Source organism: Sturnus vulgaris, chromosome 2, assembly GCF_052056855.1.
Source record: "Sturnus vulgaris isolate bStuVul1 chromosome 2, bStuVul1.hap1, whole genome shotgun sequence".
NCBI lineage: Eukaryota > Metazoa > Chordata > Aves > Passeriformes > Sturnidae > Sturnus > Sturnus vulgaris.
Window position 1 is genome coordinate 60,523,326 of NC_142244.1, and position 27,368 is coordinate 60,550,693.

The window sequence follows — 27,368 nt, forward strand, 5'->3', positions numbered from 1 at the left end:
GCTTCTTCCCTCTGGATGAATGACATTAACACTATTATCCATCCATCTGGCATAATCTGAAAATGGTTCAGGATGGATTTCTGTCAGCCCTCCTTTGATGGTTTCAAATGAGGCTACCCAAGCCAGAGGGCACGAAGCTTTTAGAGGGGTTTCATTCTCCCAGTCCTACCATCTCCCGAACCTCTCTTCACCTGCTGCTCGATGGAAGATGAATGGTTCACTTCAAACAGTGGAATCTGGGGTCAACCTTCTTTTAAACCAGCAAGCTAACCCCCAAAGCAGCTGAGTACAGTACCAAACAACTTCAGCAAAACTTAGAAACCCTTGCTGATGTTTGTGTGTGCAGGGAGCTTGACACAGCAGAGGGTCACTGCAGGGCCCCAACACATCAGTGGTTTTGCTCCCTTTGGGGAAAGCCCAGCATCTTGGGGTCTTTTCTTCACACAGCCAAGGTGACAGAGGCAAGGTCTCATGGGGCAGCAGAGAAACACTGACCTGGTTAACACTTATACATGCACATACCACGTTGACATATTTTTCTTTCTATTTCTCATCTGGTTTCATGAAATTAGATGGAAGCATCACACTAAGTTCTGCAGTTCTGCATATAGCCTAGCAAATCACTCACCACATGAACTAGGATTGTCTGGAAATCTTACATCTTTTTTCCATTAGGAACAAGAGTCTCTTGTAATTCTGGCAACTGAGATGAGCTGAGGGCATCAGTTTCCATGCAAATCCCTATGATATCAGTCTGATTATGGGGGAAATAAAAGTTCAAAAACACAGGAATTGGAGAAAAGCCAAAGAACAGGAAAATGGGAGGCTGAGCCCTTAACTGAGCAAAGCTGAGAGAAGTCACTTTTCCTGCCTTCTCCCTTTAGCATGGTCAGTTGGCAACCACAGATCACTACCATGTAGCAATGCTCCTTCTTGATAAAAAAAAAATCTACATTTACAAGGCTGGCAGGTCTGTCATCCTGCTATTTGATTCCCACAAAAGCCAGGAAAATTTGTTTATCTTGAAGGTATTTATAACTTTGAAAAGATACAGCAGAACAGATCTGTTAGCAGGGTGCTGCATTCAGACACACCAGCTCATGTAACTCTGCCTCTGAAAGCTCTTCAGAGAACTCTGTTGTGTGCCAGAAACTGAGAAAGCAAATCATAGAACCCTCAAAATCCTACCTTGCCTTTTCCCTGCTACTGCAACTTCACCTCTGCTACTGACCTCTTCTTTTAAGGACCAATACCAGCCTACTTCAGGCCAGGCTTTTATGTATATGCATATCTGTGCACAGCAAGTCCCTAAAGGAAGGACTTTTCTCAAGGACCTGGCTCAGTTCAGAGTCTGTTTCCCATTTTGGACATCATCATCACCACACCAACTGCTCACCCCTGGATGGAAAGAGAAAAGAAGAGAAATAAGAGCTGCCTGGAAATTTTTCCATCAAAGTCTAGACACGTCATTATGGGGGAAAAGTCTGCAACAGAGGTGCTCTGAAAGTAAAAATTCCTGAATAAAAAAAAGTATCTCAAAGAAGGTTTCCAGAAATGTTTGGGTGATTTTATTCTCCTTTCCCCTCATTTCATGAGGTGCTAACGATGGCATGTCACAGAATAACACAGAAGCTGAACTGTCTTACTGTATTTTGAATATCAGCCAATAATCAGAACCAATTTAAGCCACTTTTTTCTTTAACATCAGGTCTTTGTTACATGGGAGCCAAGAGACATTTCAAAACAACGATGTTATTCAAAATACATAGGGAAGTCTGCCTCATTGGCTTGGTAATGTAAAATTTATTTTTAGTCAAGAAGAAGTCAGTTTTTGAAAGGTGACTGGAAAAGCACAATTGGCAGATGCTGAATGATTTCTTCTTATTTAACCACTCAGTCATGAAGACTAGAGAAGAGTGGCAGATGGTCCAGCCATCACTGTGAGAAATGCTTGTTTTAGTCTTAAACATGAGTCCACAGACTCATGTGAGCCATTGTGGATGCATCCTATTAAAGAAACACTAAAACAGATCTGACATTTTAAATATTGAAATGTTTTTCAATCCAGATTGCCCATTGTTTGGGTGCTTGTTCCCTTCCCCTCCATCCCAGGCCCTGATAGGGATAAAGTAACACAAACACCAGGGCCCATCCTCTGAAATTGAACCATTTAATAATAAAGAAAATTTTAAAACAAACAAACTAACAAAAACCCCAAACAACAACAGATGTCAGATTCCAATAAACTGCGTTTTGGTGCTTGCTGCTGCTGTAGCACAGCCAAGGCAGTGCAAGGCTGCAGCTGAGCCAGGCAGGGCAGGAGGACCAGGAGCAGAGTCACACCACAGCCACACTTGGCCACTGAGAAGGGATGTGATGAGAGAGCTGCTGCCCCTCGATGCGCAGCAAGGCACTGATGATGCTGAGGAAAGCCAGAGTCCATGAAACAGTCTAAATGCTTATACACCATTCCAATGGCCCCACGAATCAGGGGAATGGGGCCAGCTGGGATGCAGAAAGTTTAAAAACCTGGGGAGATGATCAAGGTCTCATTTAGCTCAGCTCTGGCTCTGGCTGCTTTCTGCTTTTGAGGTTACAGGCAAGGGGCTCTCAACTCACAGTTCTTTCCCAGAGAAGACCATGTGAATTTTGAGCCACAAAAGAAGATCAAGGAGGAAAAGAAATCTGCAACCTCTAACTGTGTCTCTCTTCTTTCCTTTTGCCTTTCTGGATGGGTCAGCTGTCAGACAGCCTGTAATGCCCATCTTTTGGTCTGACTTGGGAAGACCACTCTGTAAGAAAGGGTTTTGTTGGATACAAAGAGATGTAGAGGGAAAACCATTCATTTTGGTTTTTGTTAAAAGGTACCTTCAGAGCTGGTGAAGATGCATTTCAGTAATGTATTTCATCAGGGATCAAGTGTTTCTTTATACCTTCATGGTCAGTGGATTTGTAAATAAACACATGGTCCCTGATGAAAGCATTACTGAAAACACTAAACAAGGATACTGACGGATTTCTGATAAGTTTCTCAAAACTCTGTAAGTTTCCTCTGCAATCATCTGGGCTGGAGTTACCTGGTAGCGAGCTCAGGAAAAACCCACCAAGTTGGTTCTCTTAATTTCATTCAACAAGGGCTCAGGAGTGTCAGACACACTTGCTATGGCAAGACATTCCCTACAAGATTATTTAAAGATGAAGTGCTGTGAGCAAGAAGCTCTAATCCTAAACTCAGCATTAATGCAGTCTTTGGATCACCCATGGACACAGCCAGCCTCCTCTGGCCAAGCACCAAACTTTCACCTCTTCCTCCAAACTGGGGCTGCTGTGTGCTGGAGAGATCTGCCCTGAGCTTTATAGTGGAATTTATTTATTGTGGCATGCCAAAGTACTTTGAGGCAGCTGATATATGGCTGCTAATGTGTAGTAACTAACATTGTATTAGCAGCACATTGTACCAGCTGTCAACAAAATAAATTATCTGGGATGCTGTTTGGGGACTGAGAGCTGAGCTGTTCTGTTTGCTTCTGAGAAAAAATATGTATTCTGTTTCACATCATAAACTCTACACATAAACAAACATAAAGCCATTGTTCATAAATCAGTTTTCCAAGAGCATAAAACTACTAAAGTGTACACAACCTTGAGAACCAGTCTATGGAAACAGATTGCCAGCATCAGAGTCCACAGAAGTCACAGCTTGAAAGCACAAAATATTTGTGGGTATAAGCTCTGAGCACCACCCTGTTGCCAAATCCCATGGGGACAAGAGCATTAAGTCCCATCCACCCTCATGAATCACTCTGCTTCTCAGAGAGATGGAATAAAACCAGGGGACAGCACAATCATTCACTTAATTTTAACTGAGACACTAGGCTAAAAGTCTCCTGAGATGATCTAAACAGTGTTCAGAAACTCCTACTTGTGTTGCACAAGAAAGCTGACACACCCCATATTTATAGACTTTCTGGAGCTCTGAGGGAGCCATCAGCCCAGCTACACACTGACACAGAGTTAAATCCCAGCCCACCTGCAAATTTCACCATGAACTTCAGTGGCATCCATTCAGTCCTCAGCCACTGAGCCACAATTTATGGATAATTAACCTAGAAATTGTCTGCAGCTGAGATAGCCACAGCCATAGTCCTAGAATGATTAAAAAAAAAAAAAAAAAAAACCAACCCTAATGCTCCAGATATGCCAGTAGGGCTGGCCTGGCTGTGAGCCTGGGGTGGGCAGGTTAGGGACTGGAGCTGGGCTGCAGATGGGGAGCACTGGTGGGGAGCAGAAAAAGACAAGAGAGTGACAAGTGCTCTGAGGGTGCAGAAAGCCAAAGGGCACAGGCCTGGGCTCAGCAACGTGACACCCAAGCACCATCCTGAGACTCCCCCTGGTTTCCTCGCTCCTGCCCAAGGAGGCCACTGGAGCTTCCCAGCCCACCTAACACGGTGGGAATGGGCAGGCAGTGCACTGGCAGTGGTGAGGATGAGGAGTGCGCTGCTCCTGTGGCTTGTTCTGCTTCAGGGCACAGAGTTCCAATGGGATCATCCTGTCACATCCCATATGGGCTGTGCTCCCAGCACCTCCCACCTGGCCCAGCAGTGCCATGCCCCAAGTCCCAGGGTTGGAACAAGCTGCTGTGCTCGCACAATGTGATGCAGAGTCCCAAAAACAGGAACCCTGCCCAGCTGGGTGTTTCTGCCTCTGCTCTTCCAGCCCCACCAGCTGTTACACTTCAAAGCCACTTGTAGGCAGGTTTATTTTGACACCTACACTTTTCTTTAGTCAGTGGATTAAGAAGCCCATGTGAAAAACCTGCTTAACTATAGTGTTTTACAATATTTGCTGTAGCAAAGGATTATCATTAGGGAATAATTCAGCCTCCTTCTCCTTTCTGTAATGGCTATTGAAGAAGCCAAGGGCAACATCCTAACCTCAGTGGCTTACATATGTGCTTAATTCAGGCTAAATTGGTCCTGACCTGATTTGATAGAGTAGCAAGATTTTTTTTTTTAATGTGAAAATTACATATGTACCATAATATTTTAATTGTTTCAGAGTTTTTTTTTTAAGACAAGGGCAACAGTTTTAATTAAAACTAATGATCTGATATATATTACCAACAGAACCAAAGGGTGGCAATCAGTGTCACAGCCATCAGCTATGGAGAAAGCAACATTGCACCTCCATTCTGTAACCTATTTAAGCATTCTCAGGCCTCCCAGAGAAGACAGTGGGCTCTGATGCCTTGGGAGAATGGAGCCACGGGCCTCCAGTCTGTAGCTTTTAAAAGCTAAACTAATAAATATTTTAGCTTTCTAAACATAGGTGTGAAAGAACAAAAGCAACCAAAGCACTGGGCTGCCTCTGTAAAGACTGGCCTATTTTAATCCCACAGGTCAATCTATAGTGTTTGACTGATAGCTCTCTTAACCTCTAAGAAAGAAAAGAACCTTGAAAAGGCCTGGTTTACAAATTTGATTTACGGTTTAGAATCTAAACTGATGAGATGTAGCAGCCAGGACCATCTTACATTATTGTAATATTATCTAGAGAGCTAGAGCTGTCAGCCAGGCAGAAAAAAAATCAGTAATGGAGCAAGTAACATGGAAAACAGGAGATTTCCCCATTGAGAATATGGATTTCGTGCTGTCAGTATGCAGAGCTGGATTTTGTTCAAGAACTGCTGCAGTCATATTGGCTTTGCTTCCAAACATTGCAACTTTGGAAGTTTCTCTCCAACAGTCTAGCAGATGTCATGTCTAGCACCTTTAGATAAACTAAATCTCCCATGATGGGCTCCAGTGGTGCAAATACCACTCCTATGGGCAGCTGGGTACACCTGAGCCATCTGAGATGAGCTCCAGAGGAGACCCATGCAGGGTGGACCTTTCCCACTGGTGAGTTCCTAATATTTCCCAGCAGGCAAAAAATTCCTGTGTCGGTTTTCTTTGCAAGCATCCACTACTGAAACCGAGATTTAAATGAATCTGTGAAGCTCTGAACATGGATTCTCCTGCCCTCTTTGACCCTTCAGAATAGGCAGTGCTGCTGGAAATCAGTTCCACACCCAGCATGTACCAAAAAGCCCATAACAGTAACAAAGAAGGGGAGAAGGCACAAGCACAAGGGCCATGGAAGCCAGCAGGGGTTGTAAGGGTTCCCTTACAAACAAGTTCCATCACTGCCAATGCAATGGTTTTCTCCCTCCTAAAAACTCACCTGGCTGTCAGTGCATCAGTAGTGGCTACAGATGCACATGCAGCCCAGAATAAATATAAATCCCTCCTTTGTCTGGTCTCTCTCCCTTATTAAGGTTACCAAGCATAATGTGTAACCTGGTGTCAGCTTGCACCAAGGGCACGCAGAGACAACAGCAAAGCCAAGATAAAATACATTAGCTCAAGCCTTGGTGATGGGGGGGTTAAACTAATCCATTTAACCTTGAATTTGCAATAGGTAAAGAGCACACGTGCACGTAATTGTTTCACCTCACCTTGCACAGGTTAAGCTGTGGCCACACATCTGCTTAGTCTAAGCTGCTCATTTCCATTTCTAGGTGCGTGGTCTTAGCACAACAGTGCTGAGACTCTCCTGAAGTCAAATTCAGCATTGTAGCATGAGAGGGAGGTCAAAACAAGGATTGAAAAGTCAGCCAGGCCCATAAGGACAGTGCAGTCTCCAGCAATGTTCCTTGGGGATAAAGCATGACAGAACTTTTTCCGGCAATGCATTTTTCAGTGCCATATGTAATCAGATGATGAACTTAAGTCATAAGCATCCTCCAGTGAAATGAATCTACATTAGTGCCTTCTTTCTGACACATTGAAAATTGAACATAAACTGGCAGGAATTCAGATAAACAGTTCCACAGAAGATACTCCCAGATTTGCAGCTGATGATCTCCAGATCTGCTGTATTAGCAAGAAGTCTCCACCTGTTCATGCATAAACAAGATTAAAAAAACCCAAACAGATGGTGACTTAATCCCCAACTCCATCACCACTGACGTTAGACAAAACGAGGAGCACGCCTTGCTAAAACCTTTGCTGATACTGGAAAAACTTCCAACATTAGGTGTCTGTAAGGACAAAGTATTGCCATCCCAAAGTACTGCACTAATGAGGTGATTTCAGTCTATAAAGGGAGACATCTGACTTTAAACACTGGTTATAGGCACAGAGTATCCAACAGGATTAAGCAACAAGTAAACACGCAGAAGTGAAAAACTGATGCCTCAAACAATCCGACCTGAGGAACAGAGGAGCAAGTGGCTGCTCAGCTCCCTCCACTTTAGGATCACCTGAAGTGGCCACTCCCTTGTTCACACTATCAACTAGCATTAAAATACAGAAAAACAGCCAAAACTGCTGCTGCTATTCCAGCAGGTTTAAAAACATGTCTTATGCTAAGGATGTTCCTTAAAAGGGAAGCACAGGCTTGTCCCTGCTGTCCTGGTTCCCCTTCCCTCAGCTCCTGCTGAGAGGCAGTGTCTCTATACTTACCAGAAGTCCTACACCAGCCAAAGGAATCCCTTCACATCTGGGGTGGGGAGGAAGGGCAGACACCCCTCTCAAGTTCATAGAGGCAGCAAAAAGGAATAATTGCTCCTGTATGTTTACAGCACAGTAGCAGTAAATTTTATACTGCTAATAGTGGGGTTGTCGTGATGCAGGAGCCTCTGAGAAGGTCCCAGAGCAAGGAGGACATCACTGTCTCAAACCAGAATCATAAGGATTTCCTTCAAAGATCTGAAAGTTAACCTACTGCAAGAATGAAACTTTGCCCTCCTAAATAATTTTATTCCTTTTCTATTCTAAGGGACAATTTACCAACAGAATCTGTAGGAAATGCTGAAAGGAATGTTTCCTCTTCAGGAACACAGTACACCACACGCTGCTCTACTTTACATTGCCCTTCTGCCTGAAAGAAGGAAAAAAAAAATTAAAAAAAAAAATTAAAAAAACCCCACACAACAAGCTCAAGACTCTTTCAGACTGACAAAAATGTACCTAGTTTAGATTTTTTTTCTTACTAATGAATAAAACTAGGGGGGGGGGAATTATATGGTGTTTAATAAAATCCGAATGTTTTGGTAAATAGATAGGAAATCTAAAATCCAGGGAGATTAATCTGCACCATCCTTATGGTGTTTCTTTTAGGAAACACACAATAGGTGTTCTCCAAAGTGCATAAGGCAGGTCCAAACCTGTCCTTTAAAGTCCCCTAAGCAGTGCTACAGGTACACACACACTGCAGACACACTCAAGGGGGCACAACAACTGAACCATTCCAGCAACTACTCATGAGACAACTTTGGTCAAAATTAGGCAGGAGCTGAAAGCAGCCCAGCCCCAGCTCCCTTGGTCTGCAGAGACTGGAGCACAGCTCAGACAGCAGAGCCAGGTGTAATGCCTGCAGCAGCTGGAGGAGAGCTCACATAATGACATTCCCAGAGCCTAATGCATATGGAAACAATCAGGCTCCTTGTAAAAGTACAGGTTCACCTTCCCTCTTTCAGCACCACACTGATGGCAGGAAGTCTTTTCAGAGTGGTTGACTGTTCCAGACACAAGGGCCTGGTGTTAGAAACATCCAGACATGAGTGTTTCCTCAGTGGTACAGGACCCTCCATGCCTTTAAACTGATGGGCCTAAATGTCTGACCTTCCAAATAGTGAGTGCTTCATGTCAAATGGTCTGAGAGTTTAAAATCAGCTTTTACATAGGGCTTAAAATTGATGTTCTTGTTCAAATCTCTAGTAAGTCAGTATTATGTCATTTATATTAACACAAGTCTGAAGCAACAGTTTGACCAAATTTATTATTTTCCTGATTGTATTAATTTTACATAGTACAAAGTTCTCTTATTTAAGCAACCACATTAAACTAGCATAACAAATTTTGCCTAACAGGAAATATACCATCATCAAGATATTTTAAAACATGTTGTTTTCAATAAGAGTTTAATTTGTACTTATGTTTCAGAGTTTGCATGTTCATAGGAAGCTTCCAGACATCTGGATTCCAGTTCAGGATTTATTTGCATACAAAAATATATTATAATGGAAAAAAGCACAGAAGTCTTCAACTATATAAAATTACAAATATATTTGCATAAAAGCAACTTTAAATTAAAATTAAAATTCAAGCTATATTTTAAAGCAAAATACAGCTCTAACATTTAAGTTATCTTATTCCATCTGCTGCAAAATGAAAAAAAAAAAAAAATAAAACCCAAAACCTATGTTGCCAGTTAAATACTTGTAGGAGTTCACAAAGGTTATGTTCAGAGGGTATCTTGGGGAGTGAAGTTATCAGACAAGGGCAGCAGTTCTCACTGACTGATGTCACTTATCCTTCAGAGGACATTCACATGCAAGCACAATGCTGAAAATTCATTTCACATACCTGAAAACACAGAACAAGAAAGATATTAAGCTCTCTATTAAATACGATTGCATGTTGTTGACATATCTGACACTTGCCTATGCCCAGCTTGCTAGACTGCCTGACAAGCCAAATTATGTCTTTTTTTAACTTAACATGAAAGCTGAAATGCTGGTGTGCAAAAAAGTCAAGGCAAGTACTGTTCTAACAAGTGCATTAGGCTTGAAAAGATATCTGCACAAAGTTCTGTGTAACCTCAAGCACATACTCACAACTCCTCAAAAATGTGATGACAAATACCAGATGGAAGGTGAACTTCTGCCTCACTGTACAGTGATACTGTACAAATGGAACTCTGCTGAGATCACTGGAGATTTGTCTAGTTGGGATTTAAAAAAAAAAAACAAACAAAAAAAAACCAAACCAAAAAACAAAACCAAAAAAAAAACCAAAAAAACCAAAACCACTAGAGCAGGTGGTAGTTCCTGCCTTCAACTTTGATGTACTTACAAGGGAAAAAATGAAACCTACATATTATAGGCAGCCCCTTTAGAGTTGCAACATGGCTGTGCAAGATACAGCAATGTAAAGATTTACCAGTTTGGGCTTTCATTGTCCTACACAAACCTTCAAAAACTTGGATTTTTTTTTTTTAAGAAGAGTGGTCAAATTTTAGTGGTAATGATGGAGTTAGCTCAAGCTTACATCCATGACAGAAGACAGGAAACTAGAAAATGTATTTTAAGTGTGAGATGTGAAACCAGGATTAAGGTACAAGTAAGTCATCAGGGAAGCAGGAAGCTCCTAGGGGCAGCTGTCTCAAATTAAGTCCATATCTGCAAGAAATACAGGGAAGGGAAAACACCTAATGAATACACAAAACTCTCAGTTTATAGTTTGAAAAGACTTTGTTTATGTTGCTATTTAGGTCTAGTCCTATATCTTGTTGGTTTGTGCTCTATAACCTAGTTCCACACAAAAAACCCTCTAACCTGAAACACAATAGAAAAGGTATTATATCCACAACAGGGGAGGAAGAAGCAAAAGAAATAGGTAGAGGACATTGCTGGCAATAGGCGATCAGTTTTTTGGTTGTTTTCCTTTAAAAAATGTAATGAATTCATTACTGTAGCTGAAAGATACAATTTCTAGATAGTGGCAGAAAAAATGATCCAAATTCCATTCCTGGTAAAGACAAGCACAAACAGGATTTTGGCAATTAGTTCAGTCAACAGATACAGATGTCTTCTCTTTAATTCTTTCATAAAGCAGAGTCTAGAACAAAAAGGTTTTTCCTCACCTAAGGATGCTCCTCCAGTTACCTAGCTTTATAATGAAGAAATAGATCACCAGTTTTTAAATTGAGTTTTGAGTATTTAAGAAACTGATGTTTATTTATCAATCCACTGTCAAGGAGGGGTGAATTACAGCTGACTTAGAGATTCATTGAGTTCAGCCTTTGTCACACAGGCTAAACTGCATGCCTTGAACATTCAGACAAAGTCTGAATTTAGCCTGTTTTACCTTCTTATCCAGATAATGATCCACAGGACTAACAAACTGAAAGGAAGCCACATTATATAACAATTTCTATTTTTCCCTCTCTCCCTATACATTGGCTTTCAATACTCTTTGTAACAAGCAAGATGCAAGCAACTAATAAAAATCTACTTACTTGCTAGTGTTCTGTCAAGATCAGCAATGAAGTCCTCCAATTCTTTTGTGTCTCCGAGCTTTGCTGCAAAATAAGGGTCAATACTGTTTAGACATATGTTTTTCTGGCTTGAAGAAACACATGAGCCTCCAAATAATTTTCAGGGGTACCAAACATGCTGTGGATTATCATCAGCAAAGCTCATCAGGGTTGCTGCAATATCCAGAAGCACTTAGAGAATATGAGAGACTGAACTGAAATTCTGGCTTTTATAGTTTTCTATTTGACAGAAGCAACACAAAGCTACTTTATGTAGTTTCCTTAAAAAGAAAGGGTTGCAGTGAAAAATAAGAAATATATATTAACTAATCCATGTCTTTGCTACTGTGGCCATCTTTCCTGTTTCCATCTCTTCAGATGCTGCATGCACAGACCTAATCAATCCCAGTGACCTCCCAGTCCTACACAAATCTCAGCCCTTTAAAATCACATCAGTATCAGAGATTTACTGTGCTGCCAAATCCATAGATCTTGATTCATACGCTATAAATTTGGAACTAAACATCCACCAAATTTTCCACTCCTAGAAACACCACTGGTTCTATTCAATCTAGTTTTACTGCAAGTTGCTTCCTTATCTCATTTGTGAGGTCTTTTCCAAGCCAGTTCCAACTCCTGCCTTCTCATCAGGAAGAGCATCTTGTCCTCTCGTAATTATTCGCTAGATATTTCCTGTCATTTTAATTGAGCTCTTTTTTTGCTACTCCAGAGAAACTGTTACTCATTATTTCTCCCTAATATCCCACTAATTGAAAAGAAATCATTTAACTTGGGGTTTTTTTTGTGACTAGTCACTGTGAAAAAGATATGAAAGAGTGAAAGGCTATTGAATATACACCTGAGGAGAGTAGTTGTAATAAAAGCACCATGTAATACCTATATATGAGTGTTCACTTATTGATAGGTCTGCTCCAGAGTTAATCCAAGTTAACCCGAATGAAACACTCTCCTGGGAAGTCAGATCAGCTGCAAGACAGAAGCATATGCTTTGAAACAGCATAGCTTCAAAGGAGGAAGGAATTGCTAATATACGGCTTGTATAAGCACTGTGTAAGATCTATATGGATCTAAGCAATTGTGTTCACTTATCTGGCAGCATAAGGCTTCAGAGTCCTTACCCCTGCATTCAGGCTAAGCATTTTTGTACAGAAAAGGGACCAAGAGTTGCCAAGCCACCTGCAAAGTGCAGATACAGAATGTCATTGCCATCAAGACAACAATACTTGGATCTGTAGTGTGCTCAATGGTAATCCTGAGTTTTGTTGTCATTAAAAAAAAACAACAACCAAAAACCAAGGAATAAAAAACACCAAAAGAAAAAAAAAAGTCTACACATGCATGTGAATCCCGGCTCCCAGCAAGAAGTCCATATAATTGAGGATTAGGAAGAAATGCCAACAGTTAAAATTAAGATACCTTTACAAGGAGTTACTGAAGGGGATGGCAAGCTTGGAGTAGATGCAGTTGAAGAGTTGAGCTTTTCATCACTGAGACTGAAACTATTTCTGTAGAGGGAATCTGCACCTGTAAAAAAGCAACATTATAAAATAAATTTGACACATTCTGCAAGTTTGCAATATAATTGAAACCCAAAATGCAGCCTTTCCTATACAGACTTCAAAGTCTGGAGAGCTCCAATTTAAAGTCTTCAAAACCAGAGAAGTGAATAAATAAACCCTTTATTGTGTGAAGGCTGCTGCTCCCACTCCTACTGTTAAAAAGAAAGCAGCCCTAGGCACAATCCTCATCCCCAGAAAGGAAAGTCTTAGCTTTCCCTGAAGTCAGCACCATTTGAAAAATTAAACAGAAATTACAATTATCCCACATCAGCAAAATTAGACCTGGTAGGACCTGCCTAATTCACAACACTCTAGAAAATACTGTAAGTTTTTCAAAAGTTAGCTAAAAACCCCGAATAGAGAGCTCCAGGACAAGGACAGCCCCTCAATAAAGAATACATTTAGTGCTGTCCTTTATCCCCAAAACAAGCACGCTCCTTTCGCCATACATTACTCTGCTGCTGTAGATATGACATTTTTAATTATTTTATTCTGTGACTCTCTGGAGCTCATGAAGCAGTATACTGGTACACAAGATACCCTGCAATCTTATTTTTGGTCATCTGTCAGAGAAAGCCTTATATGCCCTGCAAAGGAACAGAAAAGGCCCCAATAACATTTTGATGTTCTGGTATTCAAGAGGAGGCCTTAAGTTCAAAAAGCATCAGAAAGGATCTTTATGTACAGGGCACCCCAAGTACAAGTCCTGGCTTCACTGGAAGGAGGGATTGTCATCCTACTGAGACACCAGAACTGCTGGTCCTGCAGTTTCAAGCCAGTGACCTGAAAACTGCAGTTCTACAAAAACACATCACTGTGATACAAACACACCCATGGTCTCCATTTACTTGGCACATTGCTAGGACATCAATGCATGCCTTAATATATAGGGTGGAGAGTACCACTGCTTGCCACTGAGGCCAGCACTTCTGCTCCCTGCAGCACACACAGCACTTGTCCCTGGAGCCACAGCCTGGGAGGTGGCTCCACTGCAGCACCAAGCCCATTCAAGTGAGAATTGTCACACTTCCTTGGATGCCTGTGACATTTGCTATGCCAGGAGAGGACAGCTTTAGCTAAATTAAGGGTGTCTGGATGAATTGGCCAAAGGGGGCAGGACCACAGCTTGCCAAGATCTGCACATCTCCACCTCCACTGATTGTCTAGATGTCTCCAGACAGACACTGAGACCATCCTCTTGCAGACTGGTCCTTTTCTTCCCAAAGACAGCTGAACTTGAGGCAGAGTGTGTGTCCACACCTCACCTCCTCTAGCCTGCTGTCCTTTCCAGCACAAAAGCATCTTTCACAGGAGCAGACAGGCAGAGTGACAAGTCAGACCAGACGACTGCACCTACAAAGCCTCTCAGATCCTTCCTCAGCCATAAAAGCTGATTTGTTTGTTCTGTGCTGGCTTCCAAGCTCACCTCTGTTACAATACACACTGAAAAGGCTTGGGGGAAAAGCTTCAGCCTGGAATACTTTTCTCTTTCCCATGCATTTTGGCCCACCACTGTGCTGTATCTTTCATTTTCCTCTGCCATCATCTCAGATCCTGTCCTGGCAAACAAACGTGACCCACAGCACCAGGCAAAGGTGAGCAATGATATGACTGGCATCTGTCACCTGGGGCTATTGCCACCTGGGCAGCCACCACTTGGCATTTCTTGTTTATAGAAACGGGTATGCTTCTTCAGACTACCCTCTAAGTGCAATTTCTTTGTCTTCACTCTTAAGAAGTGCTGTTCTCTCTAAACTTCAGCAGATCAAAACCAAGCTACTTGAAACTTCAGATACAAGAAAGACTTTGTGAATACAATGCTGAAATGAGATAATTTTAGATAGAAAATGGGAGGAAAAGACAAGCCCTTTAAAAGTAGCTCCTAAAAGCAGGAAAAAATTTTAGAAAAATGAGGGTGAAAGAAATCTGGTAGTGCTCTGCAATGATTTGTGTTACCAGTGCTGTACCGCACCACTTAAACCCTGTACATTAACTGATACTTTCTCTCCTTTAAAGGTATGGCAAATTTCCTCCGAAATCAGTTTACAGAACAATTGCCTACTAAAAGCACATTTTTTTCAGCCAAGATGCAAACCCCAGTGACTAAGAAACACAGAATGGAAAATTCTAGCTGTTCAGGACAAAACCCCTACCGTCACCAAAAAGCCAAGTAACTTGTAATAGCTCACACAAACAGAGCTGTAGCCAAGACTGTAATTCACTGAAACACTGACAGAAGAGACCAAAGACAAAACACTTCTCAGGCTATTCATTTGAAAAGAAGAGAACAAGAATTTCCAAATTAATTCTTTTTTTAAAGGTTTTACAGCTCATTGAATTAATAAAATATTCAGAGAACTATGGTTATAGATCTGAGTATACTTCTAATGTGAAATCTCTGCTACTAACATCCAGACACCAAATGTAGCAAGGCTGGGTTGACAACAGAAAATGTTATTTCATACTGGCTTCCACAAACCTTATGCTGGGAAATATTTATAACTGGGCAAAGATATGACAAAACTGTTGCTTTAAATCTCTAAATGTTTTTTTTCCAGTTTCAAAAGATGAAATGATTTCACATAACAGTGTAATCTTCTGATGGGTTGTAATATTTTCAGGAAAATATCAACATTTATCTTTCTCAAAACAAAAATATACTTTAGCTACTGACTGTGGCTTATTCATGCCACCAAGCATCAGAAATTCTAGTGATGTAAGGAGGAACACATTGACTCCACCAGCAAGGTCACCATAACTGCTGAAAACAATGTACTGTTAAAAAATACCTGTGACATCCACCACAGAAAAAGATGCTCTTTGGCAAAGTGTGGCTGTAGGGCAGAAAGCTCTGGGAGAAGAACACTTCAGTCTTTGCTCTCTACCAGCTGCCAAAGCCAAGATCTGCTCATTCACCTCCAATAATGGCCCTTGGAAGAGTTCCACTGCCAGACAAATACTACATCCTCTGCGACCCAATAACCAGGGGCTGATGCCAGGGATCTCATTGCTGCTGTCCTTCCTCATCCAGCTCTTTCTCTACCACCACAAGTTTGTAATTCATTACTTATTTTTAACTTTGTACATGGATTCTAGTCCCTATGCTTATATATAAACTACATCAATTCAGGTGTTTAAAAATAATTAAACTCCAATTATCTCTTTAAAAATAAAAAAGCCTTAAAATCTGAGAGTTTTGTCAGTGAGTTGATTAGTATCAGCCAAGCTACACTGCAAAATTAGGGGTTAGGAATAAATATGGGTGTATTTTACTTTGGCAAAGTAATCTGTAGTTAGTATAACTTTACTGTTCCAGTATATGGTTAAACCACAAAATAAACCATGGCAACACCATGTAAATATAGAAATGTCCCCATGAAATGAGCAATTGAAAGGCTCTCAGCAGTAATGGACTGAAGGAGGAAAACCTCAAACTTTTCATTTTAAAACAGACAATGGAAAAATTCAGCTGTGTAGCTTCTTTAATATCATGCTCTTTCTAGTACCATGGCTCAAGATACAATTTTGAAGAGCACTGGAGCTGGTAAAATTTTTACTGCAGTTTTCAGTGGGGAAAGTTTTAGGGGAAAAGTTGAAGCACCTCCCTAAAACTTTCCAAGAGAAGCTTCATAAGTCCACTCAAGTGTCTACAAGACATGAATTCATTATAAAACTGTAACTCAGCATTTAATGAGCAGACTGCACAACTAATTCCTAACAGAGCATAGCTTACATGCTAAAAAAATCAGAAAAAAAAAATCTGGAAATTGTAATGTCACCAGCAGAAGTGAGAAATATTCATGATACAAAAAGTCTGTTTCACAATGCATATGTTTCAGCCCCCAAGGAGTGTTTATTTTTATCATCATCACAGTTACACTTGGCTGCATTGTTTATTTTTGTGGGGATTTTGCCTAGCTAACAAACATCTGATTCAATACTGACCAAAAAATGACACCTTTTCTCTATTGACACATCTAAGCATAATTATTAAAGGATTTCAAATCATATAGCTACACGAAAGTGGATCTAGGAAGCCTGAAATCCAGATGTACAAGTATGTTTTCTCATTATTTACATTATTTACCTTCCCATTCCCCATCATGCTTAAGAGCTATGAGGCAGTTTCCAACTCCAGCCCTCCCTTTACTACTCTTCCTTTCTAATGAGCAAGAGCAATGGGTATGCTGGAGTGACAAGAACAGGAAATTGTATGAAAAAGTGCATTTCTCAGCACACTGAAATACCTGTAGAGAATGCTATGCACCTGAAATTTCCAATTTCTCTTCCCCTTGAACACAGAAGCAATGCAATAAAAATTCACTTCTCAGATCATTTCATAAAAGGGACTTTCTCCAGAAGAGTCTCACTTCATTATTTCATTATAAACATTTTTGTCATCTTGTTTGAGACAAGCCATTGGAAGTTCACAGACACAATCTACTCCCTTTTCATGTTACAAGACTGGCATTTGCTGCAGAGACCAAAGGCTCATCTGCTGCACATCCTGTCTCTCACAGCAACTCACGGCAGATGCCTGTAAAGGAGCTTCAGGGTGGTGCAGCCACACACTGACAGCTGCAAGATGGGCTCTACCAAATTCTCTCCATGCACATACCAGTCTCTTTCCTGAGACAGCAGTGGCATCACCCCAAGCAGTCCTCAGTGGCCCCAACCCTCCTCCTGGAATTTTATCAAGTTATTTTTGATTATGTGAACTTTTAACATCAATAATACCTTAAGGCAATAAATATTTTTAACTGTTCATGAAAGAAATAACACCTCATTTATTTGAAACATGCTAATTTAATTTGATTTCCTCATACTGGTGAGGTCACTTTTCTAATGTCACTTAGGATTCTCCAGAGGACTGTCTTGTCCCCACCCAAAACATCTCTTTTTTGCCTGACAGTCCCAGACTATTGAAGCATTTGGAAAATATTTTACATCTTGAATCATTTCTATTGCCTTTTTCTTTGCCTTCTTTATGGTTGCATATTACAAGACTGACAATGTAAACAAGTTTTTCAGGGTGAGTGCTAGCAGTGCAGTACTGACAGATGCTTCTTCACCTCGAACAGCCTAGGCATTAGCACAAGCACATGGAAACATCCACAGCCACATCCATGTAAACACAAGTGCTGCCACTACACCAGGCACTGAGTGTTAAAAGATACTGCTCAACCCCTGCACCTACTTGATTTTAAAATCATAGAAATCCTGAGTGCATCTAGAACTTTCAGTTTTTTGTGTTTAAAAACTGAGATGTTGCTCAGAAACCATTTACTTACCCCTAAAAATAACTACAAAGAAACACTGCTGGCTGTATGAGCACAAGAGTTGAATTAACGAAGTTATTCTGCAAAGCTTCTAACAGAGAGGCAGGAAGCTGAACCTGCTTCAAGAAAACATGGAGCTACAAGTGTCAAACACTTCTGAGAACATGACAACAGATTATGATGTAGCTTTTCAATGTTATTGTAACTTTGGCCCAAAAAAACACTAAAGCACTTCCCTTCTCAACCTCTCATAAAGTCCAACTTCCCATTCATTATCCTAAGCCTAAACTTGGAAGATGTCCTGACACTGCCATATACTGCCCTGGCACTATGCACTGACTGGGCGAGCATTTTCCACAGGCAAGCCTGCACTCTTCTTTGCAAGCTTATTCTGACATAGGAAGATAGCACTATCTGTAAGTTCATTAATACAGCTGCATCTACACTAGTTTCTTCTGCCAGCACAGCACTCTCTAGCACAAATCCTCCTTTATCACAGCCAAGATATGCTGTGAATAGCAAAGAGTTCTAAAGTATTCCTCAACTTAAGTTAATGACCTAAAGAATGAAGCTGCTACCTCTGACTCCTTTAAATACATCAAGTTGAAACAGAACTGGTACTCACTCCCAGTCCAGAAGCTCTAGAATGCTGGAGTAACTCAGTGGTTGTATCATGATTTCCAGCACTGACCCAGTCAGCTGTGGAGGTTAATGTAATACTCCTGGGCCCAGCTCATCACACACATCTGCAGCTCAAGCCTCTCTCTTACTGCAGGGTCTAGAGTCCATTGTGCTACGTACAAGGCTCAGCCACAGCCAAGCCAGACGTCGTCCAAAGATCATTAAATCAAATGACAGGACAAGATGTGGGAGAACAAAGTACTACTGCACCCATTTTTCACACAGAGTCTTCAAAATCCTACTTTTTCCCAAGAGCCAGAAATGCATAATGTAAGAATTTAAAGTAGCATTTTTGCTGCTAGGTCCCTCCGGAGATTTTAAGGATAACAGAATAGCTGCAGGATTAACTGCATTGACAGAGATCTTCTGTAAAATTTCTGTTAAATTAAATGGGCTCATGGCAGAAACCCCAGGACAGGAAAGGCTTTCCCATGAAACTGAATTTAAGGCTGATTCAGGGGCACTGAAACAAACAGTGGCAACAGTATAAAATGTTTCCTCCTCCGACAGTTCCATCCTTGAGTGGAAAGATAACACTGCAGGAGTGGCCAAAAGATACATATGCATAACCTTCAGCCACACCACATCAGTTAGGAAGATTAGATTGAACAACAAACAGCAGATAGCACTAAAACAGAGTAGCCTGAATTTTATATACACACATGATAAAGTGTCTTGGCACTGGATAACAAGATTTTGCAAAGATGTAAAGAATCTTCATGAAGATGATCATTCAAACTACTTGCAAATAATATGGTTTTTAAAGATTCCCGTTATCAGAACTTACTCTTTCAGCCCAGTTACCCCTTGATTTTGCAGTGGTATTTTAATCTAAGCCTTATCGCAGGAAGAGCAAGGTCATGAATTGAGCACTGTACTGGCTAACACTAAATTACAGAAATCAAAGGGAAAATAAACTCAAGAAATACTTGAGTTTGAACCGAAAGAACCTGGGTAAGTAGGCAACTCCCTGCATTTATTCTTAAAATAGATGTAGGGAGTGGAGCTGGATTACATCAGACACTAGAGCTTGTTTTATAAAAGGAGCTCTTCATAAATCCACAATTCCTCTCCAATCCTACTATAACTTCAAAATAAAAAGTTGACTGCACTCAATGACTCCTTTAGGAAGAAGTGTTTTACCAGGCCTTTCCTAAGCCATGAGCAGAGCTGGCTGGTTTTGTCTACTTTCCCTTAAACATATGTTCATAGACTCTGGTGCACCCTCCTGGAGCTTTACATGCCAGTGATTTCAGCTTCTCCAGAGCCACTTTCACATGATCCATCACCAAAGGAGGAACTCACACGGGACAGGATTATTTCCTCATACGAGATATTTGAGGACTTTGTATACAGCCATCAAACCCTCTCTATCCTACTACCCCACTACTGCCTTCAGCCTAAATCCCTGTGGATTTGCCACGCAGATTTTTATTTTCCAGATCTTCCTGAAGATCTGCTTTTCCCCTTTTACATGAGCATGCTCTTTTCTCACCAGGCCTTCTGCCCTGCCAGAGAGCACTGTTATCTTCCTCCAAAGATCCTTCTTGTCAATTCTAACAGAGAAATTTTAAGCAGTTTTCAAGATTTAAGTTTTTTGAACCATAGCAGATAGCTGTCTGTAGTCACCTAGCATTTCTCCATACAAGAATAAGTTCTAGAAACTGGGTTGGGGGTTTTTACAATTTTCTCAACAGTAGATTACTTCACTCTGCCATTACAAGTGTCTCAATTGTGAGACACAATAAATGTATATTAGAGGTTAACATATCACAACGATGAAGACTGCATAAAGAAATAGTAACATTAGGACTCACAGTTTGACTCAGTAAAGGCAGATTTTACCTTACACACCCTCAGCCATCTGAGAGAAAAAATTTCAGTCTACATTGGGCACAGAGCTCTAAATCCTCCTTGGAGGTAGAGAGATTCTTAGAAGGAGTTCTACACTCACTACATTATGAAACAGAAAAATAGCATCTTGATCCATATATTTCCACAAAAAAAAAAAAAAAAAACACCCCAAAGGCAGTGCTAGGCAAGATATCCAAGTGCAGTGCAGGTAAAACAACATTTGTCAACACAATTAATTACATCCATGGTGATGAAAGAAAGGGCTCTGATAATTTGGAGAATCTACGCTATTGTAGCTCAAGTACTGGGGAGAGAGCACTAGAGTTTAAGCACTAAACCAACAGAACTGCGCCTTGAATCCCTGACCTGATAAAGGGGCAGAACAGAAATTAGACAAGCAGTCTTATTACAAATAGCTGCAAAACAAGTAAGTTTCAGCAAATTTCCCATATAGTTAGGAACTTAACAAAAAAAAAATACAAACAGAAAAATCAAAACAGAAACCACAAAACAACAAAAGCAACAACAACAACAAAAAAGAAAAACAACAGAAAACACAACAACAACAACAAAAAAACCAACCACCCAAACAAAAAACCACCAAAAAAACCAACCAAACAAAAAAAAAAAACCAAGCCAACAAAACTGGTTATAGTTTGCATTTAGCAGGACTTACTTCTGAGAAAGTAACCTGCAGCTCTCAAAGAGAACAGCAGTTTCCAGCCTCACTATCTGGAAGAGGAAAGATGTTTTCTCTGCCCGATTAGTAAAGCCAGTAAGAGGGGTTGAACTTTTTTCCAAGTTAACTAGAAAAAAATTTAGATCCAATTCTATATTTTCTTGCTTTAAGTAGCTTTCTACCCTTCCTGTTCCATGTTCTGCACACGCCATTCATATACATCTACTGTACCTGGGCACAAGGTAGCTTAATATCAGCAGTGATAGCTGATCGTCCATCCAGGTGGATGGATGGATGACCATTCTTCCAACGGGAAATCTGGGTGAGTTTCCACCTGTTGTGGAAAGCACATTTTGGCTCGCTCGCTCTATCCAGGCGGTTCTGCTTATCGAGACACAGCAGACAGTCCCTGTGAACCTAAGGGACATCTTCCACTGCAGGTACCGGGACGTCCCGGTGTCCCGTAGGCGGCTGCCAGCCCAACTTTCTCTCAGAGACAGCGTTTTAGGCTCCACTCCGGCAGCTCTCCCCTCCGTTCAACACCTGCGGGTAAAACCAGCGGGGCCAGACTACGCATCCCCGCGGCTTCTAACCCAGAATGGCAACGAGAAGGCACCGACCGCTTGTATAGAAACAGAGGCGTTCCCGCTCCCACATCCCTGCCTCTCTCAAAGAGAGCGACGTGCTGGTTTAACACCCGCTCCGGAGCGTGGCCCCCCACCCCGGGACGGGCACAGCCGGCACGGACGGACCGACGGACACTCACTCTCGGAGTCGCTGAGGCCGCTGCAGTCGCTGACGCTGGCGCTGCTCCGCCGCTTCATGCGCTCCAGGTGCTCGCTGTAGAAGAAGCGGCGCCGGCCGGCGGGGCAGGAGAACTCCGCCAGCACCGCGTCGAACTCACCCAGCGCCTCCGCCAGACCCCCGCCATCCTCCCCCGGCGCTGCCGGGCGGGGACAGAGGCGTCAGGACCGGACCGGACCTGCCCGACCCGACCCTGACCCCGCCCGCCCGCACCCGGGCGGAGGGAAAAGGGAGGGTAGAGAAGGGGAGAAGGAAGGGTCCCGCCCGCCCCCTCGTCCCGCCGCTCCCACCTTGCCCGGCCGGGCGCTGGGCTGCAGGAGACTTCATGGTGGCGGCGGGCGGAGATGCCCCAGCGCTGCTGCCGCCTCCCGCCGCCAGCCCGAGCGCTCCGCACCGCCACCCTTCTTATAGCCCGGCGGGGCGGGGCGGAACGGAGCGGAACGGGGCCGGCCCCGGGGGTGCAGGTGCGCCGGGCCCGTGTCTCGGCGGCCGCAGTCCCGGCAGCAACGCCGCCGACAGCGGGAAGTGTCGCCGCGAGTGCGGCTCCTTCGGGAGGATCGCGCTGCGCTAAGCCCAGCAGCGGGTGTGTGCCGGGCTGCTGCAGAGGGAGGAAACAGCGGGAGTCAGAGCTGGCTGTAAGGCGGGACTGTCACGGGAACACGGGACTTGGTCAGCCGTACCCAGCCCCATGACTGCCAGCAGGACAGGGCACGCAGCACGACGAGGAGACAGCAGCTCGATTGCAGTGAGCCCCTGGCTTTGCATGCAACAGCAGAGCTGCTCGGCCACCCCGGGGTCCCCTTCCTTCCCCATCCCCATGGCACTGTGCTGGCACCTGCCCCGTGGTTGTTGCCCTGCTCTGTACATTGGTGGGCAGTGAGCACGGCCATGGGGGCAGCTGGGCTAGTTAATTCCAGAGGATGACCCGAGGAGAGGAGCAGGGGGCAGGAGACATGCAGGGAATGCTCAGGCAGAGGGAGTCATGACCCCGGGTGCATCAGCCAGGGTGTTCTCCAGTGGAGTGTTTCCTTGTTTTTAGCAGGAAGATTCTAACACTTGTTCTGAAGTCAGGTAAATCTGATGTTTATACATATCATAGCTATGGAGTGTTGCTCTTGTGCTCTCTCTTGCTCGTTTTAAATGTAAGCTGGCTGAGCAGATAAAATACCAGTTCTGTTAAGTACTCATTGGGGTAGACTCTGTCATATTTAGTTATGGCCAGAAGTACTGAAAACAGACATCAGCTGCTATTCTATGAGAATGCGTCAAGAGTTATGATTACGTTTGTGTGCTGATGAAAATATTTAGAATTGGAAGAGTCAGGGAGAGGTAAGAAAAAACATCTCTGAAAGTTTTTGACATTTTCAGACATGCTGTCATTGCTCCTGCAAGACAAAAAATGAGAAAAACAATGTTCTAGACAATAAAAAAGATTTGTCCACCTCTCCTTACAGGCTGATATGGAGGCATTTATTTATTTTTGCAGTGAATCAAAAGAAGTTCTCATGGCGAAGTTCAATTGTTATTTATTCTGCGGCTTCCTCCTCCCTGTGGTCTTCCTCTGTTTTTCTTTCTGCTAATAAAAGTGTCTCCAAACAATCCTTTTTAAAGAGCATAGTGACACAGATGGAAAGCAAGGTTAAAAAGTAAGGGACAAGGAGGTACAAGAGCATGACGTCAATAGCACGAGCAGGATGAAAGACAATGGATTCAAGGCAGAAAGGGGAACTGTCAAGGATGTGACTAGGCACAGCTCATGGCCCAAAATGACAAGGACCTGGCCCTGCAGCTGATGTCAAATATCTTTTGATCAATCACATCTGATCAACCCTACCTGTACCACACACATCCCCACCGAGCACTGGTGCTTGGTCTATAGCCCAACCTGGCTTAGGGGCAAAAGGTGATTGAGGTTAGGCTTGAACGTCCCCATGTTCTCAGGAATGCAGGCAAAATAACCAAAGACTAAAAGTCCTCCTGTGCCCTTCCTGTTGTTTCTGCTAAAGATGGTCAAGCAATCTCAAGCCTTTTGGGACGGGGTCTGAGGTCATGTCACAAAGAAAGAGCACACAGGGGGATGAAGCTGTACAAGAATGGTTGCATTGCTTGGGGCCTTGCTGCCACGAAAATGGGAATGACCTGCTTACTTCTCTCGTACTCCTGGCCTAGACCTTCTGTATGTCTTTTCAGGTTTTTTCATATTTTTCTCATCTGCTTCTGAGCCAGTTCAACATGTTAGAACAGCAGAAAATTAATCCAGCAAGAAAGTGAGTGATTTTCTGTTGAAGTGAGTTGAATGGGCTCAGCTGAGGAAGCTAATAAAAGGAGGATGTGGATAGGTAGGGGAAAAAACCAACTGCTTCCCTATAGTGTTGTAAGAATTTATCCCTGGCATTCTCTTTAAGTTATTATCTTACACTCAAATTGAGCATTCTCAGAATAATTTCTAGGCATGCTGAAGAAACTATTCTATAAACTTCCCTTCTTTAGAGCCATGTGTTTGAGAAATCTTCCTTGAAACAACCTGGGCTTAAAACTACTTAGTTGTGTTTACTGCTCTGCAGACTAATCTCTTAACATTTCTTCCAGTAAATACTCATGTTTTCTCCTAAGCAGCCTTGATTCTGCTGAATGCAACCGACACAGCTGGTGAATTTCAATTTTCCACATAAACCATTAGCTTATACAAGAGGGAACAAAGATTCACTTCTATGATTATTGGTTCTATGTCATAGACCATGTAGCCATGCACATCCATAAATATTCTTGAAAGGCATGTTCCAGCTCCACTTTTGCCACAGATGCCAACAGGATCAGCCCACATCTGGCAAAATGAAGAAGTCACTTTTAAGTGCAGTGCCCTGAAATGCTGCAGGCTGACACGCCTGGCTGCTCATGTTTATGGGGAGAATTATCCAACACAACTCCTAATGTAAACCTCAGCTACTGAATCCCTCTCATTTTCTAGGCAGCCGTCCAAGCTGTATTTAAAGTGAATTTCTTCTTGACCATTCGACACAGTGTCTCCAGATCCTCCTCAGCCTATGACGCTATGTTTACAGTGGCTTCCTACTGCATTTTTAACCTCACAAACTTGTGAGCCACACAGCTATTTGAATCAACAAATCCTGCCTGTAAACACACTTCAGGGAAAGGCTTTTAAAACAGGCACTTTGATATAGCCAAGCTGCAAGGCTCATGGAGTAACTTGGGACACAACGCATAGTGTTGCTATAACAAAGTGACTCCTAGAATGGGTTTTAAAAGGCATTGATGCTGCAGGTTGAATGATCTAATTGCTTCCAAAGCATGGCCCAGAGATGCCCACAGATCCATGAACAACCTCTGAGGTATTAATACAAAACAGGGGGAAAAAATTAAAAAAATATAAATATACTGGAAATAGGTTAAAATTCACAATACAGGTGCACCACTATATGCACATACACAGCAACTGGAACTGCAGAAGGGGGAATTTGCAAATCTGAAATGGCTGAAAAGTTTTTGTCTAATGAATAATTTCACTACTTCAAAGATTAAGAATAACCCAAAATATCAATTCTGTTGAGTAAGTACCATATTCCCACAGTTAAAAACAGATGTGTTGTAAAACCTACACCTGTCTTCTCATTGGTATTGATACTAGACAAAAGCCAGAGGGCCAGATCCCTGCCCATGGAAGCAACCTGGAGTTTTGAATATTTAATTTCCATAAGTCTTTTAATATTTATTAGCTTGTGAAAATAATAATTCTTTACATAAGTAACAATACCAAGTTGTTAAAGTAGATAATTTAAAACCCGCGAATGATAAACAACAGCCCATCATTGCCAAATTTCTAGCTGAAGGAAGCAAGGGAGTCCAAAATTAAGACAGCTGTCAAAGAGAAAAATGAAAACTGCCAGAGGATGAAAAAGCACAGGTGCCAGCCAGACTGACACACAGGGAAACCCAACTCCTTGGGCTGCAGAGCAGGAATAGACCAAACATCACCAGCATAACTTGTCTCCCTGTGCAGCACATCACAACCCTGCCCTCAGAATGCTCCTTTGAAGGGAAGAAGTGGTTGACACTCCAGCCTGTTTTATCCTTCAGCTGCAAGTGGAATTACCTATGTGAGTTAATTGCTAAACTTGTTTTGTAATGAGGAGGCCTGCCCAATTGAACCCTGTCAGAGATGAGCCATGCATTTACATAGGCTGCTTAACTACCATCCAAGGTGTTTTGCTACTTTTGCTGCCAGCTGGGCTAAATGAAAGCCTATGACCTGTAGCTAAATCCACACCACCACTGGGAAGAGTGAGTGACTTACAGCAATATATAAATCTTGAGAGACTGTCAAATAAAAAATCTTTTGCTAGAGGTCTTTCATGGGACTTTACTTCCTCTTCTCCCAACACGTTCCGTAGACCTTGAGCTGCAACCTGGAGTTATTACAGACTGCTGCATTTCCTTTTGGTTTTCTCTCTGTCCTTGACTGATACACAGTGGATGCAAACTTGTGGACCTGCTCACAGCCATTCACAGCTGTGGCCTTATGAGCAAATCACACACCTTCCTGCTGAATTCTGCCCAAACCTAAACTCACTTTCTCTGGCCCATTATCCTTCTACATTTTCTGCTTGTCAAATTAACCTCCTAAATGTGAACACGACATGGTCTGTGTCTCTTCCTCTGTCTTTCAGTACCTAGAGGCAGAATCCTTTTGAGTTTTGAATGGGTGTCTTTAAATAAGTTAATGATGCTGAAACATATTTATAGCAGTTTGGATTTAATCCCTGTTGTCGTAGCTGGATTAAAAGCCATTTAAACTGATAAAGTAGATTTGTAACCTATATTGACATCACTGGAATATAGAGTTGAATATTGAGCTTCTGTCCATAGTAAAGAGAGACACAAAACTATCCAAGACTGAATGTTCTGGGTCAAGGGACGTTGGCTGAACACTGCATGGGAAAGGGAGAGAAGTTCAGGTAAGGAGAAAAATGGTAGTGAATAAATAAGAGATAAAGAAGTTTTAAAATAACTGTTTGCTGCCTTTTGGAGAGAAAATTGAAGGATTTGTGTCTTTTTATGAAAAATATGTTTGTATTACCCATTGAACTCAGGACCATAGTAATTTTGTCTCCAGCTGTCTTCTGGTGATTTCAGTTTCTAAGCATTTTTCTTGTGCATGAGCTGACTTCTTTCAGAGTAAACTGAACTCAAAGGCCAGCCCTAATGTACCCCAACTCCACAAGACACATGTAGGTCCCAACCAGAGTCTTGGACCTCAAAACATGAGGTTTTTTTCTTCTGTACTCAGGAAAGTACTCCCTGAATGCATGCTGTTCTTCACATTAGTGTAACTTAAACCTAAATTTTAACTGCTTGGGTCAAAAGAGAGAATTGCTGACAACTCCTGGTCAC

At 42.2% G+C, this 27,368-nt stretch overlaps 1 protein-coding gene and 1 long non-coding RNA gene across 2 annotated transcripts; both read right to left on the reverse strand.

Moving 5' to 3' along the window:
• Window positions 1-2,151: 2,151 nt before the first annotated feature.
• LOC148224816 (uncharacterized) lies at window positions 2,152-7,953 on the reverse strand. The gene is made up of 2 exons (XR_015801499.1): window positions 7,833-7,953; window positions 2,152-6,937 (listed from the first exon to the last, which is right to left on the reverse strand). It is a non-coding gene; the product is annotated as an uncharacterized LOC148224816 (long non-coding RNA).
• Window positions 7,954-8,804: 851 nt separating this feature from the next.
• Window positions 8,805-22,551, reverse strand: RGCC (regulator of cell cycle). Its single transcript, XM_014890718.2, has 5 exons — window positions 22,250-22,551; window positions 21,922-22,098; window positions 12,520-12,627; window positions 11,065-11,127; window positions 8,805-9,410 (listed from the first exon to the last, which is right to left on the reverse strand). Exons 1-5 carry the CDS (start codon window positions 22,284-22,286, stop codon window positions 9,403-9,405), a joined length of 393 nt encoding a protein of 130 aa, XP_014746204.2. The 5' UTR covers window positions 22,287-22,551; the 3' UTR covers window positions 8,805-9,402.
• Between the last annotated feature and the right edge of the window lie 4,817 nt (window positions 22,552-27,368).

Coding starts and splice junctions, on each gene's coding strand:
- RGCC (XM_014890718.2), bottom strand. CDS start 22,286: ATGAAGTCTCCTGCAGCCCAGCGCCCGGCCGGGCAAG. Junction 22,099..22,249: donor CCAGCGCCCGGCCGGGCAAG/GTGGGAGCGGCG, acceptor CCCGCCCGGCAG/CGCCGGGGGAGGATGGCGGG. Junction 12,628..21,921: donor CGGCCTCAGCGACTCCGAGA/GTGAGTGTCCGT, acceptor GCTTTTTTACAG/GTGCAGATTCCCTCTACAGA.